General features: G+C 41.7%; 2 protein-coding genes across 2 annotated transcripts in view; both read right to left on the reverse strand.

Annotated features, from left to right (window-relative positions):
* Positions 1-25726, reverse strand: part of LOC100928027 (zinc finger protein 501-like) — a 120323-nt gene that overhangs the window by 66216 nt on the left and 28381 nt on the right. The gene's annotated exons all lie outside the window — the stretch shown is intronic.
* The window catches only part of LOC100928542 (zinc finger protein 260-like), a 75537-nt gene continuing 62488 nt past the window's right edge, over positions 12678-25726 (reverse strand). Inside the window, exon 2 of the mRNA XM_031963846.1 lies at positions 12678-16065. Within this exon, the coding sequence (XP_031819706.1) occupies positions 13596-15932 (2337 nt within the window). The 5' untranslated portion in view covers positions 15933-16065 and the 3' untranslated portion in view covers positions 12678-13595. The remainder of the gene's footprint in view (positions 16066-25726) is intronic.

The raw sequence follows: 25726 nt of genomic DNA on the forward strand, positions 1-25726 counted from the left end.
AGGAAGAATGATGAAAAATATTTCACCTATGTGAAATGGTGCCCAAATAAATGCCTCAAAAAATGATAAAATCCAAACTTGGCAAATGAGGGGAGGATATATAGCCACACAATTGCGTATAGAAATCTATTTTTACCCACTAGGTAAATTGGAGGAAAATAAAAATAAGGGAATAAGAAAGAGGGCAGAAAAATTAAAGGATTAGTAAGAAACAAAACAAATTCTCAGAGGGAATAGGAATCAGAAAGAAAAATAGAAGAGCATAAATTTCAGGGAAACACACAGCTAATAAGTCCATAGAAAGTCCATAAAATCCACAAAAATAATAATTAATGAAAACAACATTTATATGGCACTTTGTGGTTTGCACAATGCCTTTAATGTATTATCTTAATTGGTCCCTACCTCATACTTGGAAGGATCCAGTTATTGTCATCAATCCTAACCCATTCATTTTACAAACAGAGAAACTGGGGGCCACAGTGGTTAGAAATAGTGAGTAGAAGAACTGGGGTTGAGGGGCATCGTGCATCAAGTGCAGCAGCTGGAGTGAGGAAGACTGGAGTTGAAATCTGGCATCAGACATTTCCTAGCAGTGTGACTCTAGGCAAGTCACTTCAATCTATGTACTTCAGTGTGAAATAAGCTAGAGAAGGAAATGGCAAACCATTTCAGTATTTTTTCCAAGAAAACTCTAGAGTCACAAAAAGTTGGAGATGCCTGAAAACTACTGATCAACCACCACAAAAATAAACGTGTTGAATCTGGGATCTTTTCTTGATTGGTACATAGCTTCTCTTTGCTCTGAAATGCAGCAAGCCCCTGTCCTGATCATTGCCAGGGTCTACATAAATCCTCTGCCTCCCTGTGTTGACTTAAACTGGAAAAAAATGCATTAGGTTTTTTTTGTCATTCTTGGCTTTCTTTCTCATGCAGAACCGGGTCTGGTATATTTTTTCCATATTGATAGAGGAGGTGTGTTGGAGGGGACTAAAGTGCTCCTGTTCTTCTGAGATCTTGGCTGGCCACCATTCCTTCTGATTTTGCAACATTTTCTTTCCTTTCCTTTTGAGGTTATTCTTTGCTATCTCTTTGGAGTCATTTAGATATATTCTTTTTATTTTTTTGTTTTTTATTTAGTTTTTTATTATAGCTTTTTTATTTACAAAACATATGCAGGGGTAATTTTTCAACATTGACGCTTGCAAAACCTTCTGTTCCAAATTTTCCCTTTCTTTCCCCCACACCCTCCCCTAGATGGGAGGGAGTATGATACATGTCAAATATGTTAAAATATATGTTAAATTCAGGTATATTGCTTTCTAGGTTCTGCCTGTTGCCAATTCATATAAATCTTTGTGAACTGGTTTTTAAAAATATTTTAATTACTGTAGTTTAATATTGTTTTTCTTTGTAAACATGCATTTTATGTATTTAAAATCAGCTATTCTAAGAAGAGATCTATAGGCTTTCCCAGACAGCCTCAAGGGTTTAAAATCCTCTTCAGAAAGGTCAGACAATGAAACTGGCTTCCTGGGTTCTTTTTTGGATGTCTCAGGGAGTTCACTTCCCCAGTGACCAATCACAATGTGTCTTTTTTAAAGGTGATCCTGTGATTTGTTATCCAGCTACCTTCAAGATATTTTGACAATTGGACCTCTGGATGTTAGCAAATTAATCCCATCACTTCTGGGCCTCCAGGAAATCCTATTGGAACTCTGGATCTGGGCCCAGTCTATGAATGACTATGAGCGAGTGAGCTTCTTCAAGCAGCACTTGGAGAGACTCTAGATTGTCTAAATGAGAACTAAATATTGTTTCAATCCCTTATAGATTATCAGCCTCATCTAAAACCAGTCCACATTGAGGAGCATTACCTACAAAGTTTTTTAATCCCTCTAACACCCTTGAATTAGACACAAAATCTAAAACTTCTCCATCTTTATGTTCACATCTAAGGCAGCTGGAAACAACACATATGGGGTAGGAGTGGGAAAAAACCGGGATTTCTGGGAGAGGTTTTGGATCACAAAGTCTGGAAAGAAATTCCAAGCTTAAGTAAGATCTTTGGGGACTAGAGCTGTCCAGGGCTGGAGGCAATGGCTCTAGACTGAGATCCAGGGTTCACAGTCCAAGAATTCCAGGAGATAATACCAAGAGCCTCAGAAATCTTGGTGAGTCCCCTTCAGAGAGAATTTACATTTTATATTTGAATTTGTTTCCATTGAGATCTAACTCCAACCATGCTGGACAGCTCCCTGAGGCCTAAGGAATTAAATCTATCCAAATTCCAAAAATTTTTAAATAGTGAATAGTTTTAGGGTCCAGTGTCACATCTCATATTGGAACTGACCTTCTGCCTGTGGTCAACTAGAATTGCTCATTGCATGTTCTATTGGATAATGACAACGGGAAGTAAGGTAGGAGCAAAGATGTAAGAGATTCCAGATCCCTGCCTCCTCCTTCTGGGAGAGGGGAGGAAGAACAGAAATGAAACTTTGACAGATTTTGCCTTCTTGTGTCAACTCTGGGAGGGAACAGGCATTCTAATAGTGGTGGGAATGCGGGCTGGGCCAAGGAGCAGACACCCTTACCTTACTTTCCTTTCTTTCCATGAACCCCACACCCCTCTACTCTGAGCTTTGGCTAAGAGAATGGCTCTATATCTAGCCAGTGTAGAGTGAATAGTGCTATCCATGGTGCTGATAAAGGACGTGAGAAATCCCTGGTGCTTCAGAGCTGCTGGAAGGTATTCTTTTTTTTCCTACTGCACAATAACTTCTCTCACCAGGGCAGCCGAGATTTCTTTGGATGAGATTTGCCCGAGATCACAGAATTAGTCCTTGCCAAAAGACAGACCTGGATTCAAGTCATCTGGCACTAAATCCAGGGCCTTTCCTCTAGACTGTGCAGTCTGTGGTCAGCAGCCTCTATCCTGGTAAAACAAAGCCAGGACAGATGGAGAAAGAGAAATTTGATCTATCTTTTGGCACACAATGAAGTGCATGAACTATAGACATAGATATATGTGTGTATATATATAGAAATGTGTGAACTATAGACATATATATGTGTGTATATATAGAAATGCGTGAACTATAGATGTATATATAGAAATGCATGAACTATAGACGTGTGTGTGTGTGTGTGTGTGTGTGTGTGTGTGTGTAGAATGGGTGAACCATAGACATATATGTGTTTGGGGAGAAACTCCAGTGGTTAATAATCCATTCTAAGCACTTTAATGCTCTGGTCTTCAATTTCCCCATTTGTAAAGTGAGTGAGGTGTTCTAGCTGGTATGAAAAATGCTGTGTCCCATATACAGCCTCAGGGATGGTCTTTGAGTTTCCTCTAAGGAAATGATCCTTGTCAGGTATTAATAAGAGTTCAGGGCTAGTAGCGGCTTGTTGGTAAGTAAGCCTCTTATTTTCTTTTGGACTTTTCCCTCTCATTTGTAAGATAATGGAGGTGGACTAGATGACCTGTAAGGATCTCATGTTTTCCTTCTGAGGAGCCAGGGTTGGGTGTGTCAAAGGGCATTATTGGCTGAATGATTCCTTCATTTTTTCCATTAGAAAAGTCAGATACATAGAGCTAGAAGGGACCTCCAAAGTCATCTTGTCTAACCTCCTCACTGAATAGTCGAGGAAACAAAAGGTAGAGAGGTGATATGACTTGACCAATGTCAGGCAGATATCTTCTCCCATTCTGCGGTGTGCCCCCATCAAGGTTTCTCAATTCACTCCCTGGCAAAGGACAAATCAAGCCATTCTTTACCCATCAACCTGTATGACCAGCCTTAGTTCTTTGAAAATTCTTGTGGCTTGGGTGGGGGGGGGGAAGCAGCTAGGTGGCGCTATATTGGATAGAACACCAGCCCTGGAGTCAGGAGGACCCGAATTCAAATTTGAGCTCAAACAATTTATTTGCTGGTGACCAGGGTCAAGTCACTTAACCCCACTTGCCTCAATCAGGAGATAATATCATCCAGTAGAAAGGACTCCAGATGGGCTCTAACCAATGACAAGGCTCATCTTCCTATTAGACATCAAGTTGCCCTGGAGAGAAGAGCTGTGATGTGATGAATCACAGCATAAGCAGGAGGCTAGATTGTCAGTAGGGATCACTGCTCTTTCTCTGCAGGACCCTAGACAAGTCACCTAATGTCTCAGAACATTATCATTTCATTATCATATCACATTATCATGTGATCAGTTGTTCACCTTTCATCTCAAAGAGGATATCCCAGATATCCCAGCGTTACACAAAGTCATCAGCCTCTCCTTCAGAGTCACCAGAGTCCAGACCACTGGCAATGGCCGGGGAGCAGTGGGTGACCTTGGTGTCTCCCACGTCAGACCAAGGTCGAAGCTCTCCACAGCATTGCTTCAGCTGCCTTCATGGCTGCTGGTCAGCCTGTCTTCCAAGATGCTTACATCAGGATTTAGCTGCTGAACTTGCTGCAGCTTCTTGAAGCTATGTTGAGAGTTGGGTGAAGGTTGGCACCGAAAGTGTTGTATAAACATTTAAATGTTGTATAAACCTTCTGGAGGGCTGGGATCAGAACTGTCCAGCTAACTCATCCCTTTTCATCAGCATTTCTACTTGGCTTGAATTCCAGGAACATCAAGCCCTGATACTAAGTACCCTCTGATGAACCTCCCTTATTCTCTTTCTTCTTTTTTTAGATAATTAGGGCTAAGTGACTTACATATGGTCACACAACTAGGACATGTTAAATGTCTGAGGCTGGATTTGAACTCAGGTCTTCCTGACTCCAGGGCCAATGTTCTATCCACTGTGCTATTTAGTTGTCCCTGAACCTCCCCTATTCTCCACTTTCATTTTATGCTATCTTTCTCCCATTATAGTGTGCACTCCTCAAAGGCAAGAACTCTCCTTTTCTAATTTGTAAAGGAAATAATGTAATAAGGGTCTTTCAGGACATGAGAGACTGGAACCTGGAGTTCCAGTCCCAAACTAATCTCACTCTGTCACACTTTTAGGGGCCTCAGTTTCCCATCTCTAAAAGACAGACCTCTATTACTTTCTTTAGAGAAATATTTGTGAGACTATAATGAAATCACTGTCAGAGAAGCAGAAAGTTAAAGTCTGCTGTGGATATAGGGAGCAAGAATCAATACTATTATTTATTATTGCTATTCTAAAAGGGGATGGAAAAGGGAACCCCCAAACCCAGGGGATGATGCATGACAGGCATTAGTTCTTGTCCATCTCAATAGGAATTGAGAAAAGCATCATGGGAGGCATGTCCCTAACTTCTTTTTTAGCAGGGACACATTTTACCCAGGTGTCCATGTTGCCCTAAAAGCAGATGTGTTTTGGGTGTGTTAAGGACCATGTCTGGGTGAAGGGGCAGGTCAATTCTCTGAGAGCCTCCACAGCTGTGAATCATAACACTTGAAGGAGTTGCAAAGCAGCCTTTAATAACACAGATGTTCCTTGTGGATTGGGAATGAAATAAATTGGAGGCAGAGGAAAGAGGAGAGAAGTCAGAGAAAGCAATGGCCTCTCAGTCTCCTTGTATCATCATCATCCTTTCACAGGAAGAGATCCTCTCACAGGTCTAAATTAGACTTCCAGCAGCCACTGGCAGGTGACTCCCAAATCACAACATGGGTGTATTAAAAATCAGAGAGTGGAGGTGGGAATAGAGCCAAGGTCCCTGGCTCTGAGGGGTCTCTATTTCTCACTTTTTCTTGACCCCAAGTTTGACAAAAGAGAATTCCTGACATAAGAGCATCAAGTCCTTTGGACTCTTGAGTTCTGGGAAGGGTTTTTTGAAGATGGGACACCTCAAAACAGCTTCCACCTGAGAGATGGAGAAGACAGAATCATAACACTTGAAATCTCAATTAACATCAGAACTGTGGACGAATTTAGGACATAAAGTTTCAGTGTTAAGAGAGACCTTAGTCCCCAGAATATTAGAACTAAGAGCGATCTGAAAGCACGTTGGAGTTGGAAGAGTTTGGAGGACACAAAATGTTGGAGGTGAGAACCTTCAAGATCATAGGGCTTGAGAGTCAAGAAGAGAATTAAGGCTTTTCCAGGATCCCACAGAGAGTCATTGGTCTAAGAAGGTCTAGAAGTCAGGCCTTTCAACTCTCTGAGGATATTCTTCATGGCCACATGTGAGCAGCAGGAATGGGGGTGAGGTTGGGGAGGAAGGATTCTCCTCTGGATATAATTCTTAAATACTGGTAATTAACAATATCCATCTTAGTGTCTTCTTAACCACGCTATATTTTGACAGCAAGGGTCAGGGCAGAGGTTGTAGGGGAAATGAGAGCTGCAGCCTAGGGACAGGGGCTGGACACTACCATTCCCCCAGCATGGCATCTCCAGAAGGGCCAATTAGGGCCCAGGACTGGCCCTCTGTCACTCAGAAGGACATGGAGGACACCAGGCAAAGAAGAATGATAGAGTTTTAGAACCTCAGTAAACCAGAAACTAGTCTGTCACTCAATAAACATTTACAGAGTGCCATAATGTGCAAGGGAGGAGGAAGATAAATGGTCACAGCCCTCAAGGAGCTCTCAGACCAATGGGGGAATGACATGCAAACAATTATGTACAGACAAATTACTGACAGGAAAAGTTGGAGGGAAGCAACAGAAATAAAATTGGCTTCCACCATGGGACAATGATTCATTGCTTCTGGAATTGTGAACTTGTCCGGCCATTCTGGAGACCAATGTGGAAGTCTCCCCAAAGGCCGTAAAACTGCATGCCCTTTGACCCAGCAATATCACATGATTAGGGCTATACTTCAGAGAGATAAAAGGAAAAAAAGGATCTATGTGTCCTGAAATAGTTACAGCAGCTCTTCTTGTGGTGACAAGGAACTGGACCACCAGGTGTGCCGTAGGACATAAGGTGCTGGGCCTGGAGCTGGGAGCTCCTCTTCCTGAGTTCAATGTGAACATAGACACTTACCAGCGGGGTGACCATGGGCAGGTCATTGTACCCTGCTTTCCTCAGTCTCCTCATCTGGAAATGGGCTAGAGAAGGCAATGGCCAAACCCTGTAGTATCTATGCCAAGAAAACCCCAAGTCAGGTTCCGGAGAGTGGAGGAAAGAACTCAAGCACCAGGGAAAGGGTTCAGAGAAAGGCTGGGCAGCCTTTGGGGACAAATGAAAGCAGAAAAGAATCTCCATTCTCACACCCAGAAGTCATCATGCAGCCACTAAACAATCCTCCCGAGGGGGGCCCACCGCCTTTTCCGGGAGCCCCTTCCCCTTCCAGACCAGTAGCAGGTGGGAAAGTTCATCCTGAAGCAGCCCTCCATTTGTCCCCTTGCAAGCTCCGGCTGCTGCTCCTGTTGGTCTTCCACAGCCAAACACGGCACAGAAGCAAAACTAGCCCTGCCCAATTGGGGAGGCAGCTCTTCCTTCCCCACCAGCCTTTTCTCCAAGCCCCAAATCCTTGAGTCCTTCAGACAGCCCTCACAGATGAGTCGAGGCCATCCAGTCTGGGCCGCCCTCTTCTGGACACTCCACTTTATCAGTGTCCTTTTCTGCACAGGGCCCAGAGCTGCCCACCAGCTGGACTGACAAGGGCAGAGCACCTGGCTGCTGTGGCTGACCTAATCTGGAAACTGGGCCCTTCTGGAGGCAGGTCAAGATGCCCAAAGCTTCTGTGCCCCTTATTTCACACTGCTGACTCCTGGGCAGCTTGCAGCCCCAGGGAACCCTTGCTGTCTATGAGCTCCTGTGGAACTGCCCAGCGGGTGCTGCCCTTTTTAGATCTGATTGTCATCTAGGTCTTAGCCATTCTCCCAGGTTCTCTGTAGATATGCCTTTACTCAACTTCTTGAGGAGGGCCCTAGCACCTTCCCAGGGAGCCCCTGGGCAAAAAAAAACTGCAAAGGAAAGGAGGAGTGGGTCAGTGAAGATTTTTTCTCTCTTAGTTATAAAGAGCTCTGAAAAAAGTCCAGAAAGACAAACTGCTCAGAAAATTGAAGTAACTTTTTAGGTATAGAAGGAAAAAAAGTAAATCCAGATTAAAACCTAGAAATGGAAGCATTCTTTTAGGTGAGGACAGGAGCAGAAGGATTTGAAAATAAAAAAAGAGCCATTGAAACTCATTGGGGCAGCTAGATGGCTGAGTAGATATGGAGCACCAGCCCTGGAGTCAGGAGGACCTGCCTTTAAATACCCTTCAGACACTTAATACTTAAAGAAGCTTGTGATCATAGGCAAGTCACTTAACCCAAAATGCCTTGCCAAAAAAAGAATAAAGAAATCGGAACATTCTTTTTAGATCTAGAAGGGAACTGAAAAAAGTCCAGACGGAAAAAATGGCTGGAGAAATGAAAGGATTCTTTGAGTACAGAAGGAAGTTAGGGAAGAAATAGGACCATAGAAAGGAGACTTTTTTTTTCATCTACAGAAACAGAAATAAGTCAAGATAGAAATACTGCTATAGAATTTGAGGTGTACTTTTGGTTACAGAAGGAACAGCAGAAAGTCAGACTAGATGGACAACCATGCACATAGAGGCTTTACAAAGCCTCCACTTCCATCCAGTACAAGGCTATTGCTATGTCCTGCTACCAGCCCAGTCTCCCAACTGGGGTGTGAACAAACTAGTTTGTAAAGAAGAGCACCCTTCCTTCAACCTCAGGTCTCCTATCTTTTACCGTGCTTGTCCTTTGTGGTGAAATCAGCATGTTTGTGCTTCTTTCAATACCCTTTCCTGAAAAAATGCCACTTCTGGGGCCAATGACAAAAAATTGGAAGGGAGGTTGAGGATAAAGAGGGAGAAAGGATCCCTCAAGGTTGAAGTCCTTACCTCCCTCTCCCCACCTTTTTTGGAATTAGACAAAGAAACTCCCAATTTCTGCGAATGAGCCCTTCCATCTGTGGGTTCAGTATCTGAGTAACTGTGTCTTATTGTTGGGGAATGGGAATTCAAAACAAAGATGCCTAGAACTTGGATATCTGGAAGAATCTTGGGTTGGGTTGGTTATAAGCAACCAAAAGTTGGTTATAATTCAGAGACAGCTGGTACTTGTCAACTAGACATTGTTGAGCCTTTAAGTCAGGGAAAATAAAGACCTGATGTTGAAGCAGCTGATAACCCCATGGAGAATGGCTAATATCTAACACAAGACAACATTCTTCTTTTTTTCCCCTTTAATGTATATTTTATTTATTTTACTAAATATTTTCCAATTACATTTTTATGTTTAACATTTTTTAAAAATTTGAGTTCCAAATTCTACCTCTCCTATCTCTCACTCCTTGAGAAGTCAAGCAAAATATCAATTATACATGTGAAGTCATGCAAAATATTTCCATATTAGTCATATTGCAAAAGAAAAAGTACACAAAATCCCAGAAAAAATAAAGTGATAAGTCTGCTTTAATCTATATTCAGGGTTCATCATTTCTCTCTCAGGAAGTAGGTAGAAATTTTCATTATGACTCCTTTGTATTTATCTTGGATCACTGTACTACTGAGAATTGTTAAGTCATTTATAGTTAGTTATCACACAATGTTGCAGTTGTTGTATACAGTGTTTTCCCGGTTCTGTTCATTTCACTTTGCATCAGTTCATTTAAAACTTCCCAGGCTTTCCTGAAACCATTGTGCTTATAATTTCTTATGACAGCTTTCTTTAAATACTTTTAAAATAATGTTTTATTTTTTCCCTAGTTACACATATAGGCATAAAATTTAGATTTCTAAATTCTCCCCCTCCCTCCCAAGTCTTCTTCCTGAGACAAATGAGCAATTTGATATAGGTTATACATATGTGATCATGCAAAACATTTCCAGATTCCTCATGTTGCAAAAGACATAGATCAAAAAAGAAAAAAAATAAAGTGAAAAGTAGCATGCTTTGATCTGCATTCAGTTTTTTCCTCTGGATATAGATACCATTTTTCATCTTGAATCTTCTGGAATTGTATTGTATCATTGTCTTGATTAGCATAGCTAAGTCTTTCACAATCGATTATCATTACAATATCAGTATTCCTATGTAGATATTCTTTTGATTCTACTCATGTCACTTTGCATCAGTTCACAGAAGACTTCCCAGTTTTTCTGAAATTATTATGCTTGCCATTTATGACAATTTTCTTTATATTATTGAATTCATTTACACTCAAGTTTAACCAGAGATAAAGTTAAAAATTGGTTGAAGCAGCTGATCTCAAACCTGAGTCTTGCACCCAGCAGGACTTATCACTGCTGTGGAATTGTGGAACTCTCTGAACCATGACTTCTACCTAAAGCTGAAGGAGTTGGGACTTCGAAGTGCACAGAAACAGGCCCTCTGCCTGTCCTGCCTTGAGAATGGCCTTTGAGACAATTGTTTTTCTATCCAGGAGGACCATTTCCCTTGATCGTCTTTTCCAAGCTGCCTTCCCCTCTTCAGGTTGATAGTGACATTTAGAGAGAATATTAAGATTCACCCTTTGCGGACAGCATCATCCTTGTTGCTCACAACAGACCTTTGTGGGATACATACAAGATGAAGAAACGAAGATGAAAGAGCCAGTGATGTGCTCATGAAATGTCTGAGATGGAATTTGACTCTGGATCTTCCATCCTCTGCGTCCCAAAAATTTTGCCCTTCTCCTGTTTTCAGTCTAGCTCAACAAAGGAAGACAGAGCTTGTGAACCCTGGGGACGGTCTGGACAGGATCTCACTGCATTTCAAAGCGAGGAAAGGTAGAGTCCGGGGCCAGAGATCCCAGACCCAGGATGAGCAGGACATAATGTAAGAACAAAAGTCCCTGGAAGCGATGGCCCTTCTGAGGCATTACGGGTCATGCCGAGGACCTGAACTTATGGGCAGGGCCCACAGTGAGCGCTGGTCACCGACTCCAGGTTGTAGGCTGTAGGCTGAGTTGGGAACAAGAGCAGAAGCAAAAAGCAGCCGTGCAACTCCAACCCTAGAAGATAAGAGGGCCTCACTCCCAGTGTCCAGCACAGGCCGATGGCTGCTGAACAGGAGTTATGCAGTGCCTTCTAGGAGCCAAGCACTGCACTATATGCTGGACAAATGCTATCTTCTCTGATCTTCACAATGACTTAGGAGTTGGGCGCTATCCTTATGGCCCCTCCCCTAACAGGTGAGCAAACTGGGACAAAGATGTGTTAAGGGACCTCCCCAGGGACATCCAAGTCACATGGTGGGGGGACTGGACTATGCGAGTCTCCCGGACTCCAGGCCTGATCCACCGTGCTGCGCTGCCCCTAAATGGAATCCGATTACCAGCAAGAAGCCTGTACTTGAGTTCCCCTGAACCTCCAGAGCTTCCCATTGGCCACCGAACTACCAATAGGAGGGAAGACAAGACGAGCCTTATGCTGAGCCAGACCTAGGTCAAAATTCCACCACCATCTTTTCCCCTTTTGAATTTAGGCAACGAGGAAACTTAATCTGGGAACAGAATAAAAGGACCAATCCATGGGGCTTGAAGCTGATGTAATAACCCAGCCCTTTAGGAAGCCTGTGCCACTTTTGCTTCCCACTACATGACTTCAAGTAGGAAAGAATGAACCCAAAATAAAGTATTCCTTCAGAAGAGGTAGAGGATGAGGAAAAAATGCTACTATCGCCCTCACCCCCAGCTCCTAGAGTCAGCAGATCAGCTGGCCCATAGATGTGATGAGCCACATTAATTGGATCTGCCAACGTTCCTGTAAAGTGATACAATAGGAATCCTAGAATCCGTTTTAGAGGTGAGAAAACTGAGGCTCAAACTAGTGAATTTCAGAGGCACAGTGTGAAAACAGATCTCAATGATTCTTGGCTTTGGGCTAACTGAAGGGGAGTTGGGCTACAACCAGCTATGCTGCTCTCTCCCAAAGATGTTGGGGCATTTAACTACTGCTCAGGAGAAACTTCAATGGTTATCAATTCTCAGAATTAGAAGGCCCCTCCAGAAACCCAGAAAGAAAAGACCCTGCCTCACTTATTTAACTGCATAATGTTTGGCAACTCAATTCATCCCCCTGGTGCTCAGCTTCCCCCTCCATAAAATGAGGGAGGTGTTCTAGCTAATGAATAAAATGTGGCTTCCCCATCAGCTAAATGCTTTATAAAGCATTGAGCACAGTGCTTGGTTCATGAAAGGCACTACAGAAGGCCTCTGAACTCCTTCCCAGATTTTACTTCCATGAGCTTTGTCAGGGGTTTCTAAGAAGTCAGAGGTGGAAGCTGCCTGGCCTTGGGCAAAGGCTCTGGATTTCCTGTATGTCTATTTTATTACATTTAAGCATAGGTTCAGGTACTAAAAAATAACTCTGAACCAAGCTTGAAATTTTGGCAAAATCTTTATGGAGAAAATTACTGTTATGGATGGAAAATAATATCATAACCTATTAAAATTTTTAGAGCCTCTTAGGTCATCCAAGGCTCTAGTAAAACATTAATTTTCTCATGCTTTCTTAATTTAAGGATGAACAAACTAAAACAAATTAGTAAACACACAAAACTACTGATTTAAATACCAGGTTTGCAAAACACTACATCCCTACAGGTTTGGGTCCCTTGGGAAGGGTTGGGTCCAGAGTAGGGACAAGATTTATTTTTTTTAATTTTTAAAAAATAACTTTAACTTTTTATTGATAGAACCCATACCTAGGTAATTTTTTACAACATTATCCTTTGCACTCACTTCTGTTCCGACTTTTCCCCTCCCTCCCTCCACCCCCTCCTCAAGATGGCAAGCAGTCCTATACATGTTAAATATGTAGGGACAAGATTAAGGAGGAAGTTGAGAGTTCTAGTATTTTTTTGTGAATTTTCTCCTCTGGGATTTGAATTAGCGTTAGAGTCAGAAAATAGAAGGCCTAGGTAATCACAGAGACCTCCTGAGCATCAGTTCTGCTTAGAACTGGACATTTGGAGAGATGGGAAGGTGAGACCTGGGCTGACAGGGAGTCTAGTTCTCTCCTGACTTCCTGGGAGACCCTGGGGCAGCCCTTGCCTCTCCCAGGGCTTCAGTACCCTCACCTGTATAACAAGGAAGAGTTTTCAGAGCTAGAAGGAACATCAGAAATAGTCCAGGCCAATCCCATGTCTTCAGGCTGTAGATGAAGAAGCTGAGTGGAAGGGACTGGCCAAGGATATACAGCTAACCACTTGTAGAGCCAGGGCAGAACCAGTCTTCTGTCTCCAGGTCCAGGACCTTCTACCTCCCTAGGACTTGCAGTTAGCAGGAGCTTGAAGATGAGACTCTCCTGCAGTGGGTGTGGGGAGATCTGCCAGTTTCAGGACCCATAACTAGCTCTGGACTTTGGGCTGGGCAGTGCTGGAGTCACCTCAACTCAACACAGGCAGACAAACTTAAGTTGCATAACCAACTAAGTTGAAAAGAAAGAAAAAAAGCAAAATTTCCCCTCTGAAAAAGGAAGGAAAAGTTCCTCCAGAAATGGTGTAGCATATGGGAGGCTTTCCACAGGGATCAGAGACCTGCTGTTGACTAGAAGTCAACCTTCACCCAGCTGAGGGTCTAACTAGAGGCAGACCATCCAGCTCCCACATTCTAGTAAAAATTCTCTGCCAAATAACAAGATAAGTTTTTGCCGAAGGGATTTCCACATCCACTACTTGTGTAACCCATCTGTATGAAAACTCTGGTGCTCAACAAGAGATGATCCGTCATTGAAGGCTTCCCCACACTCCTTACATAAAAAAGGTTTTTCTTCTGTGTGACTTGCCTGGTGCTTCACAAGATCAGAGCTTTGAACAAAGGATTTCTCACACTCATTACATTTATAGGGTTTCTCTTCAGTGTGACTTGTCTGATGCTTCACAAGGTCAGAGCTTTGAAGGAAGGATTGCCCACACTCCTTAAATAAAAAAGGTTTTTCTTCAGTGTGACTTGCCTGGTGCTTCACAAGGTCAGAGCTTTGAGGGAAGGATTTCCCACACTCATTACATTTATAAGGTTTCTCTTCAGTGTGACTTGCCTGGTGCTTCACAAAGTAGGAGTTTTGAAGGAAGGATTTCCCATACTCCTTACACAAAAATGGTTTCTCTTCAGTGTGACTTGCCTGGTGCTTCACAAGGTCAGAGCTTTGAAGGAAGCATTTCCCACACTCATTACATTTAAAAGGTTTCTTTTCAGTATGAATTCTCTGGTGTTTGAAAAGGTGTGAGTGCTCACTGAAAGCTTTCTCACAATGACTACATTTATATGGTTTGTCTTCATTATGAGTCTTCTGATGCTCATTAAGATTTAACTTCTCAACAAAACTTTTCCCACACTGATTACATTTATAAGGTTTCTCTTCATGAGTTCTCTGGTGACTGAGAAGAGCTGATTGTTCAGTGAAAGCTTCCCCACACTGATTACATGTATAAGACCTCTCTCCAGTATGGATTTTCTGATGTACAGTGAGATTTGATCTCTGAATAAAGCCTTTTCCACACTCATTACACGTATAAGGCTTCTCTCCAGTATGAATCTTCTGATGTACATTAAGATTAGAGCTCCGACTAAATGCTTTCCCACACTGATTACAAGCGTAAGGCTTCTCTCCGGTATGAATTCTCTGGTGACTAACAAGGACTGAATTTGTGCTGAAATCTTTCCCACATTTACTACATGTATATGGCTTCTCTCCAGTATGGGTCATCTGATGTACAAGAAGGGTTGAGCTATCAATGAAAGCTTTCCCACAGTCACTGCATGTATAAGGCTTCTCTCCAGTATGAACTCTCTGGTGTCTGAAAAGGGTTGACTTTTGAGTGTAGGCTTTATTACATTTAGTACATTTATAAGGTTTCTCTCCAGTATGACTCTCCTGATGTACATTAAGGTTTGACCTCCTAAGGAAGGCTTTCCCACATTGATTGCATTTGTAAGGCTTCTCTCCAGTGTGAGTTTTCTGGTGATTAAAAAAAGATGAACTCTGGGTGAAAGCTTTTCCACATTGATTACATTTATAAGGCTTCTCTCCAGTATGAATCTTCTCATGTACCTTAAGGTTTGAGCTCTGAACAAAGGCTTTCCCACACACATTACATTTATAAGGCTTCTCTTCATTATGAATTTTCTGGTGGTTGAAAAGGGTTGATTTTTGAGTGAAGACTTTCCCACATTGATCACATTTATAAGCCTTTTCTCCAGTATGAATCTTCTGATGTACAATAAGATTTGAACTCTGAACAAAGGTTTTTCCACACTCATTACATTTATAAGGTTTCTCTCCGGTATGAATTCTATGATGATTGACAAGGACTGACTTTTTACTAAAGGCTTTCCCACACTCATCACATGTATATGGCTTCTCTCCAGTATGAGTCATTTGATGACTAATAAGAGTTGAGCTTTCATAAAAGGCTTTCCCACAAGTATTACATTTAAAAGGTTTCTCTTCAGTATGAATTTTGTGATGCTTGAAAAGGGTTGACTTCTGAGCAAAGGCTTTCCCACATTTTGTACATTCATAAGGTTTGTCTCCTGTATGGTTCTTCTGATGTAAATTAAGATTTGATCTCCTAAAGAAAGCTTTCCCACACTTGTCACATCTATAAGGCTTCTCTCCAGTGTGAATTCTCTGGTGATTGAGAAGAGATGAACTTAGGGTGAAGGCTTTCTCACATTGATCACATTTATAAGGCTTCTCTCCGGTATGAATCATCTCATGTACCTTAAGATTTGATTTTCGACTGAAGGCTTTCCCACACTCATTACATTTATAAGGCTTCTCTCCAGTGTGAATTCTCTCATGTCTGAAAAGAGTTGAGCTCTGACCAAAGACTTTCCCACATTCATTACATTTATAAGCCTTTTCAACAGCACGGATTTTTTGGTGTTCAGAAATATTTGAAGATTTAGTGAAAGCTTTGCCATGTTCCTTCTGTTCATTTATTTTGCCTCCATTTTGAATCTTCTGGATTTTTGCCAATTTTCTCACATCCCTCTCCTGCTTCATCTCCTGCCTCTTTACCTACAAGTCTAGCAGAAATGATCAGCACTGCTTCCAATTTTCTCTCTATGGGATGACTCTTCTCCTGGAATGGTTTCTTTCAAAGATCCCTCTGTGCTCTTTAGCCTAGACTCCAAATCTGAAAAACAGTAATATAAGGTATAAATGTCCCCATTTCTGAGAAACGAGGGATGAAGTAATACAACTGAAAATGGTCCCCAGAGAGAGGTAGCCCATTGTGGAATTAGTTTTAATGCCCTTTTAGTTTCTCTAGAAATAATGAGAAATAACATTTTTCCTGATCAAATAATCCTTTCCAGACTTTTCCTTATTTGAAAGCATGTAGGATTAGAGACTTTTTTTTCCTGCTTGAAAACCTTTGCAATGCCTGATGTATTTTTCAATTTTTCTAAACATTTTTATTTAAAGTTTTGAATTCCAACTTTTACCCCTTCCTCCCTCCTCTCCCCCTTTCTGAGGTGACAAGTAATCACATGAGAGTCATACATGTGCAATTAGGTGAAGCATATTTCCATATTAGTCATTTTTGTACAAGATTTGGAAAAAAGAAAAAAATGAAAGTGAAAATTAGCATGCTTCATTTTATATTCAATCAATACCAGTTCTTTCTCTTGAGGCGAATGGTATATGCTTCATCATTAGTCCTTTGGGATTGTCTTAGATCTTTGTATTGTTGAGAATAGCTAAGTTATTCACAGTTCTTCACTGAACTACATTACTGTTACTGTATTCAATAATTTCTTGGTTCTGTTCACTTCCCTATATATCAGTTCATGTAAGTCCAGTTTTTTTCTATAATCATCCTGTTTGTCCTTTCTTATAGCACAATCATATTCCATTATAAATATATACCACAGCTTGTTTAGCCATTCCCAATTGATGGGCATCTCATCGATTTTCAATTTTTAGCCACCACAAAAAGAGCTGTAATAAATATTTTTGTACAAATAAATCCTTTGCCCTTTTAAAAAATGTCTTTGAGATATAGATCTAGGAGTGTTTTGATAAATCAGAGGGTATGCATTGTTTTATAACCCTTTAGGCATAGTTCCAAATTGTCCTCCAGAATGGTTAGATCAGTTCACGACACCAACGATGCACTTTGTCTGCAGTGGTTTTGAGCAAGAATGTTTTACTCTTATATAATCAGAATATCTACTTTACATTTTGTAATGCTCTATATTCTTTTTCCTAATTTTTCCCCTTATCCATAAATCTCACAAAAACTGTTCTATGCTTTCTTAATTTCCTTACACTCATCCTTTATGTGTAAATCATGTGCCCATTTTGACGTTATTGTGGTATACAGTATGAGCTTTTGTTCTATATCCATTTCTGCCATACTGTTTTCCAACTTCATCAGCAGTTTTTGTCAAAAATTAAGTTTTTGTTCCAAAATCTTGGATCTTTGGGTCTATCACATGCTAGATTATCATGGGCCTTTAATATAATGTAATTTGTACTTAATCTATTCCACTGATCTGCTCTCCCATTTCATAGGCAGTACTTCCCGCTAACTGGGTTCAGGAGCATATGGTGGCGGCGGGGATGGCTCCCAGGTGTGTCTGGGCCTCTCCCTGCAGGGACTAAATAATGTTTTCTCTTTGTACCTAAAGATGCCTCTGATCAGTTAATTTGGGAAAGGGGCCTAGCAAACTAAACATCCCCCACATACTAACCATCATCTCTTCAAACTTGGTCTAGGTCATGATTCTCCTTTGTTACTTTACTTTGTTACTTCCCCTTCTATATTGCATACTCTTTTTATAATGTTAACTTTCTTCATGAGAACATAAGCTTCTTCAAGGCCAGGAATGATTTCTTTCTGCTTATGTTTGTATTACTTAATAACTGCTTTGTGAATCTGTCAATAAATGGAGGATATGATAGTGACCGTTGTTTTAGCATGTAGACCCCAAAATGTATTTTAACATTCTTTTTTTTTTCTAAGATTACAGCAAATGTTCCCATAAATATTCTTGGGTAGTGGATGGGCTAGAGCAGGCCAGTTCAGATAGCTCTCTGTCAGGTAGAATTTGCACTGATGTTGTGCAATATTCAATTTAGAAATTGTTTGTCATGGCAGACTTGTTGGACATGGGGTACTCTCTTCCTGTTCCTCCCTCCTCTCTCCCACTCTGAAAATGTTTATTTAAGTTTATTTAATACTGAAAAGTATTAAGTTATTTATTTGATCATGTGAAAATCTTGTGACAAGGCTATTATGGGAAAGATATCCCTATTTTACAGATGAAGAACAGAAATAATTTTGTAGAGTTTAAGGTATTAATTGCCTGGGGTTACAGGGTAGGTCATGTCACTTATTTGGCACTTTTTGTATACAAAAATGCTTTCTTTCTAGTAATATCTATTCATAATCAATTATTGAACTTTAGGGCACAAAAGAGACAGAAGAATGGGAGTAAGGGCCAAAGTGATACACAGAATGGAACATTTCTCACAACCATTCTCTCCTAGGGGCTCTCATTTCATTCACTTTTGCTGAACAGACATTCCAATAACTTGGGTGTTTATTGATAGAGCAGGGTACTGAATCAAAAAATGCTCAATATTTTTAGTGGACAAGTTATCTCCAGGGGTACCCAGAGAAGGAATATAGAGAGAAAAGGAAAAAAAACTCAAGACAAAAGCCTGTGGGACACTCCTGATCATCACACCAATGAAGATTCAGTAAAAGAGGGGGCGGCCAAGAGAACAGAAAAAGCATTTAGGAAGCACCCCTATGTGCCAGACACTGTAAGCCCTGTGCTGACATTGTCTCCTTTTATCCTCACAGCACCGGGATGTTATTTTTTCCATGGACAGTTGAGGAAACCACAGCAGACAGAACATAAAGTGTAAGTCAGCTGCCCAGAATCCCACAGCTAAATGGGGCTGGATTTCAAGTGTGACCTTCCTGATGGCCAGCCCAGAGCTGTCACTCTTGAAGAGTGGTGAGAATGAAGTCACCAAAAAAGGGCCCAAGAGCAGATCATGTCTCTGCTGACAATCCAAAGATGCAGAGCTTAGCAACACAGACTATTAATTATTAATTATTAATAAGCCTCTACTCCCCTTGGAGAAGAGTTGCACTGGAGAAAGAACTCAAGTACCAGGGGAGAGGGTTCAGAAAGCCCTCTACATCACAAGGATGGCCAGAAATGAACCTCCATTCTCACCACCCAGAAGCCATCATGTAACCACTAAACAAACCTCCCGAGGGACCCACCACCTTCCCCGGCAGCTCCTTCCCCTTCCAGACCAGTATCAAGTGGGGAAGTTCATCCTGAAGCAGCCCTCCATTTGCCCCCTTGCAAGCTCCGGCCGCTGCTCCTGTCGGTCTTCCACAGCCAAACCCGGCACAGAAGCCAAAACTGGCCCTGCCCAATTGGGGAGGCAACTCTTTCTTCCCCACCAGCCTTTTCTCCAAGCCCCAAATCCTTGAGTCCTTCAGACAGCCCTCACAGGACGAATTGAGGCCATCCAGTCTGGGCCGCCCTCTTCTGGACACTCCACTTTATCAGTGTCCCCTTCTGCACAGGGTCCAGAGCTGCCCACCAGCTGGTCTGACAAGGGCAGAGCACCTGGCTGCTGTGGCTGACCTAATCTGGAAGCTGGAGGTAGGTCAAGGTACCCAGAGCTTCTGTGCCCATTATTTCTCACTGCTGACTCCTGGGCAGCTTGCAGCCCCAGGGAACCCTTGCTGTCTATGAGCTCCTGTGGAACTGCTCAGCAGGTGCTGCCCTTTTAGATCTGATTGTCATCTAGGTCTTAGCCATTTTCCCAGGTTCCCTGTAGATATGCCTTTACCCAACTTCCTGAGGAGGGCCCTACCACCTTCCCAGGGAGCCCCTGGGCAAAAATGTCACACAGCAAAGGAAAGGAGGAGTGGGTCAGTGAAGATTTTTCCCCCTTAGGAATAAAAGAGCTTGAAAAAAGTCCAGAAGGACAAACTGCTCAGGAAATTGAAGAGACTTTTTAGGTACAGAAATGAACAGAAGGAACTTCGGAAAATAAAGTCATAGAAATTGAGACATTTGCTTATATACAGAAGGAAACTGAAGGAGATGCAGACAAAAACTCAGCCATCTATTTTGAAGCATTCTTCTAGACACAGAAGGGAACAAAAGGAAGGCTAGATAGATATGCAGACATTGAAATTGGGTTTTGATTTTAGATACAGAAAAAAAAAGGAGCAAAGCCAGATTAAAACTCTGTCATAAATATTGAAGCATTCTTTTAAATAAGGACAGGAACAGAAAGATCTGAAGATAAAAAAGACATTAGAATTGGAACATTCTTTTTGGATCCAGAAGGGAATAGAAAGACCATCAGAGAGAACCATGGCTGGAGAAATTGAAGGATTCTTTTAGTACAGAAGGCAGTCAGGGAAGAAATCAGGTTAGAGAAAGGGGACTTTTTTTTAATCTACAAAAAGAAACAGAAATAAGTCAAGACAGAAATTGTTCCAATTGTTCAGTGATGAAGAGAGCCAGTATTCCCAGAGAGGAACTGTGGGAACTGGGTGTGGAACACAACATTCTCACTCTTTTTGTTGTTGTTCGCTTGCCTTTTGTTTTCTTACTCATTTTCTTTCCTTTTTGATCTGATTTTTCTTGTGAGCAAGGGAATTGCATAAATATGTTTACACATATTAGATTTAACATATTTTTAACATGTATAACATATATTGGATTGCTTGCCATCTAGGAGAGGAGATGGAAAAAAGGAGTAGAAAATCCGAAACACAAGCTGTGCAAGGGTCAATGTTGAAAAATTACCCATGCATAAGTTTTGAAGTTAAAAAGCTTTAAAAATAAAAAAGGGGGGAAAGAAAGAAATTAAGGCATACTTTTAGTACAGAAACAACAGCAAAAAGTAAAGCTAGATGGACAACCACAGAAATAGAAGCACAAAGCCCTCACTTCCATCCAGTACTAGGCAATTGTTATATTTTGCTACCAATCCATTGGGATGTGAAGGACCTTTGATGCAAAGAAGAACAACTCTCTCTTCAATCCTAGGATTCCCATTTCCTACTATTTACCTTTTGAGGGTTCAGGAGTGGAACTCTCCCTTCAATAATGGATGTTCTCAACTGGTCATATCTTGGACATCTTGTGATCTGGGATTATCATCATCTGTAAACCCCTCTGGATCATCATCTAAATCCCATCCCTTACCTTTACCGCCTAATTTCTCATTTTTATCCCCTCAATCTTTAAACTGCAAAGTCTCATACTAACTCCAACTGTCCCTTTCATTGTGCCCTTTGGGATACCTGTCCTATTGGGAACAAACTTCCCTTCCTCTTAAATCTTTTCCTTTATCAGTCCTTCCATCTACCAGCTAACTCTTAATGAAATCTGGCTTCTTCCTAATACCAGTCTCCCTGGCCCTTTTTTCCAGAATTAGCTGTACTTTCACTCATTCTCCTTGTAGAAAATTATGTCAAATTTTGGTCCATCAGGATCAGACAACAACTTTAGGATGACCTTCTTGCCCCGGTTCTGTATAATGTTGTGCTTTCCCCATCACCAATGAAGCTTGCTCCCATGTTTTTTAGCATGATGTTTTCAGCAGTGTTGTCAGAGGCCCTCAACAGGGGCAACATCATCGAGTTCAGAGTAAATTACTTAACTTGAAAAGGCTACAAGCCAAGACTGAAACAAAAGGAGGACTGGCAGGTTTTTTGTTTTTTGTTTTTTGGTTTTTTTTTGGCTCACAGAGGACTGTGTACTCAGGGCTAAGATGTGACACACATGGATCGAGGCTCTGCGGCTTGTGCTAACTAGGGTCTGACACCACCAAGAAAATGCCGGCTCTCCAGCAGCTGGCATCACACCATGGTGGAACTGTGGGCTACATGTGACGATCACGGCTGGGTTCACTTACCTTGGCAGTATGATTTTCAGGGATGTACACAGAAATAAGGAGACTGGTGATTACATTGCCAGAGTGAGCCAAGTGCTTGGGAGGCTCCAGAGGAAAATGTAGGGGAGAAGCAGTATTAGGCTGCTTATCAAACAGGGGCCACAGAGCTGTTGTGTTATCTCATTATCTTGACAACTTGAGGTATACCAGTGCTGTGCCGGGAAGTTAATTTTTTTCATTTGAATTATCTTAGGAAGATTCTGAAGCTCACCTGCCAAGATAAAATTGCTGGAAACTGGGGTCTTTTGCAACTTTACTTTTAAGTGTTTGTGTGGACTGTTTGTGCCCAACCTGTGGCAGAGTTCTGAGCTCACGTGGCAGGATTCCGAGCTCCGATCAGTCACAGTTGGATACCACACCTTGACCCCAACACAGGTGTCATTTTGGTGTCTTTGAGAACGAAGGACAATTCCTGACCCTTCATGCATTCTCTTTGGCTCACTGGCAGAGGGGGGGGAGATGGAGACAGGGTTGGAATATCCCCTTTCCATTTCTCCCCGTTCCCCCATTTCTTAGTCCCCCTCTTCCTTTGAGATTCATCTTATTCACATTGGTAGCTGTTATCTACAGAGCCTCAGGTCATTCACCTTCCTTATTCAATGAGTTTGCTATCTGGTTTATAACTTTTCTATCCTCCTCAATTACAGACCTCATACTAAGAAACTTCAACACACTAGTTCTTCCTTCAGATACCTTCAATTCCTCAGCCTACATACATCCTGTGAGTGACGCCTGTCCATCACCTCGGCCACACACAAAGGCGATTCTAGCTTTACTCTCGCCATCACCCACAAACGTACCACATCTGTTCGAGAATTCTGAAAATTCCATTATCTGACTGCAATCTATTGACCTCCCTCCTTTCCCTCTGTCTTCTCCTACATGAGGCTCCTCTTCAGCTGCAACCCCTCAGTTCTCTCCTAAGCAATCTACACCATATTATATGGTATATTTTTTCCTTCCTTTTCTCCCTTGTCTTGACTTTTTGGGGAACCAATTAAACTCTAAACTATCCCCTTCTCTGGACTTTCCATCTATTCTATTGCTGATTCCCCCCGGACAAGCTTCAACTTAGGATCACTTGTCATTCAGCACTTTCATCACTCCAGCACAGGCTGCTGAACAGAGAAACATTATATAACAATTCTGATTGGGTCTACACAATTGTATACCAACTTCAGTCTTATTACACCTCCCTTATCAACTCATCAGTCGTGTCCACAGAAGATCTTCTGCACATTTTCATTCCTCCTCAAACTTTATTTTTTTCAATTAATACCATTGACTCATGTTACCAAAACAAAAACCGAGGCCATTTGCTATTAACTCTTTATTTTCCCCTTTTCCTTATTGCCTATCACTCAAAGGCCTTTTGCCATTCTCTTTCATTCATCTTACACAATAAAGCAGCCTTACTCCTTATCAAGCCTAACTCTCCAACTTGTTCAAGTGATCCTATTCTATTCCATCTCCTCCAGAAGATTTTCCCCTCTGTCATCCCTATTTTTAAATTTATTTTCAATCTCTCCCTCTCTACTAGCTCATTTTCTACTATCAACATGTCCTGAAAAAAACACCCTCACTCGACCCTTCCATCCATGCTCCTCTTCCAAAAACCTCTAGCTAACCTCCTCCAAAAGACCATCTAGAATAGTTTTCATTCCTCTCTCTCTTAACCTGACAATTCAGCTTCTGAACACATCATTCTGCTGACAATGCTTTCTCCAAAGTGATCGGCAAGTGGTCCAGTTCAATGGCCTTTTCTCCATCTTCATTCTCTAGGACTTCTGTCCTCCTCAATGCTCTCTTCTCCATAGGTCTCTCAAATCTGCTTTTTCAGCCCTTGCCTCTCAGCCCACCTCCAATCTTGCATCTCCAACTACACTTCAGATATGTGGAACTGGATGTCCAATACGCATCTGACACTCAGGATGTTGCCCCTAAACCTCCCCTCCGTCTTCTACTTTCCCAGGACCTCAGGTTCACAACCCAGTCACCATCCTGGACATCTCACTCTCTCCCACCTCCATGTCCAAGGAGTTCTCAAGTTCTCAACCTCTCTCAATTACATCCCCGTAGGACACTGCCCAGTCCTGGCCCTCATCTCATCCCTTGGATTAATACTGTAGCCTGCAGGAAGCCCTGTCTTGCCTCTAGTCTCCCCCTACTCCTGTCTAGATTCTCCATTCAGTCTTTTAAGTGATTGTCCTAAAACATAGATACATTTATACAATTACCATAGTTAACAAATCCCAGAGGCTTCCTATTGCCTCCAGGAGCAAATGAAGAATACCCTGCTTGGCATTCAAAGCCCTTCATCACCTGGCCTCCTAATTTTTCTAGTCTTACTCCCTTCCACATCCTCTTTGATCCAATGACACAAACCTCCTTACTGTTCCGTGAACAAGACTCCGAGCATTGTCTCCTGCTGGTCCCCTGAACCTGGAATGGTGTTCCTCCTCCTTAGTACAGACTTCCTTTACATCCCAATGAAAAATCCCATCTTTTAGAAAAAGCAGTTCCCATTTGTTCTTAACTCTATTGCTCTCTCTGTTATTCCTATTTATCCAGTAGCTTGTTTAGTATTACTTTGCATGTCATTTTCCCCATTAGATTATAAGATCCCTTACTGCAGAGACTATATTTACTCTTTTTATATTCCCAGTATTGCCAGAGCGCCTCATGCATATTAGGCACCTTATAAATATTTATTGATCGATGACAGAAGGCTATTCAGATAGAAGCAGTCACAGAATTTAGTTGTTTTTTCTTTACCCTGAGGCAATTGGGGTTAAGTGACTTGGCCAGGATCACACAGCTAGTAAGTGCTAAGTGTCTGAGAGCAGGTTTGAACTCAGGTCCTCCTGACTTCAGGGTGGTTTCAAATAGAATATAAAATATAATGAGTTCTGATGAAGTGAAAGCTATAATTAGAGAAAACTGAGTGATAAGGTAGGTTTTTTTTTTTTCGTGTTAGGGGTTCATGGGTTAGGTGATTTTGACTTGCAATTATTATGAGTGGAAGAAGTCAGCATGGTGCTCTATCCACTCTAGGACATTCTTTTGCATAACTGTGAGAATTTTCAAGGTCCTTGCATGAATAGCCAGCATGGACTTTTGACAGGTACCCTGAAGTTTATCTACCCAGAGTGTGACAAACCCCATCAGGAAGTGGCATACAAATGTCTCACAATTACACAGATAACACCTGTATCATACAGATTATTTCATGGGACCTTCACAACTCTGGGAAGTAGATGCTATTATTATCATCATTATTTCATGTGATCTTCACAACAATTCTGGGAAGCAGGTGCTATTATTATTATTATCATCAGTACAAGATGAACAGAAGGAAAGTTTGTAAGAAACACAATAGAAACTGAGAAATTTTTGAGAATGGAAAGGAATAAAAATACAGCCACAAAAATTAAAATCTGTTAGATACAGAAAGGAATGGAAGGAAGTCCTGATAAACAGATCTGAAAGAGAAATGATGACATTATCCTTAGGGTGTTGGAGATCCTAAAGGAAACCTCTGGCATCTTCCCTTTGAAAGCAGGAGGGGCCTAAATTTCCTAGACCTTGAAGGTTATAACTACAGGAATCCAGACAAGACACGGAAACCTAAAGACATCAGAAGAAGCCTTGTGTTGGGCTACAGCAGGGCTTGTGGGATGGGAGTGAATAAAAAAGAGGACCCTCAGAAAAAAGAGAGAACCGAAGATCTCAGAAGGAAATTGGCCTTTCCAGTGAGCACAGGCTGAGTTCATGTCCCCCTGTCGGACGGAGATCTGGAATTCCCAGCTTCAGTTTTGTCTGTGCTTCAAGCCATTGGTTTCCAA

Source organism: Sarcophilus harrisii, chromosome 3 (assembly GCF_902635505.1).
Source record: "Sarcophilus harrisii chromosome 3, mSarHar1.11, whole genome shotgun sequence".
NCBI classification, from domain to species: Eukaryota; Metazoa; Chordata; class Mammalia; order Dasyuromorphia; family Dasyuridae; genus Sarcophilus; species Sarcophilus harrisii.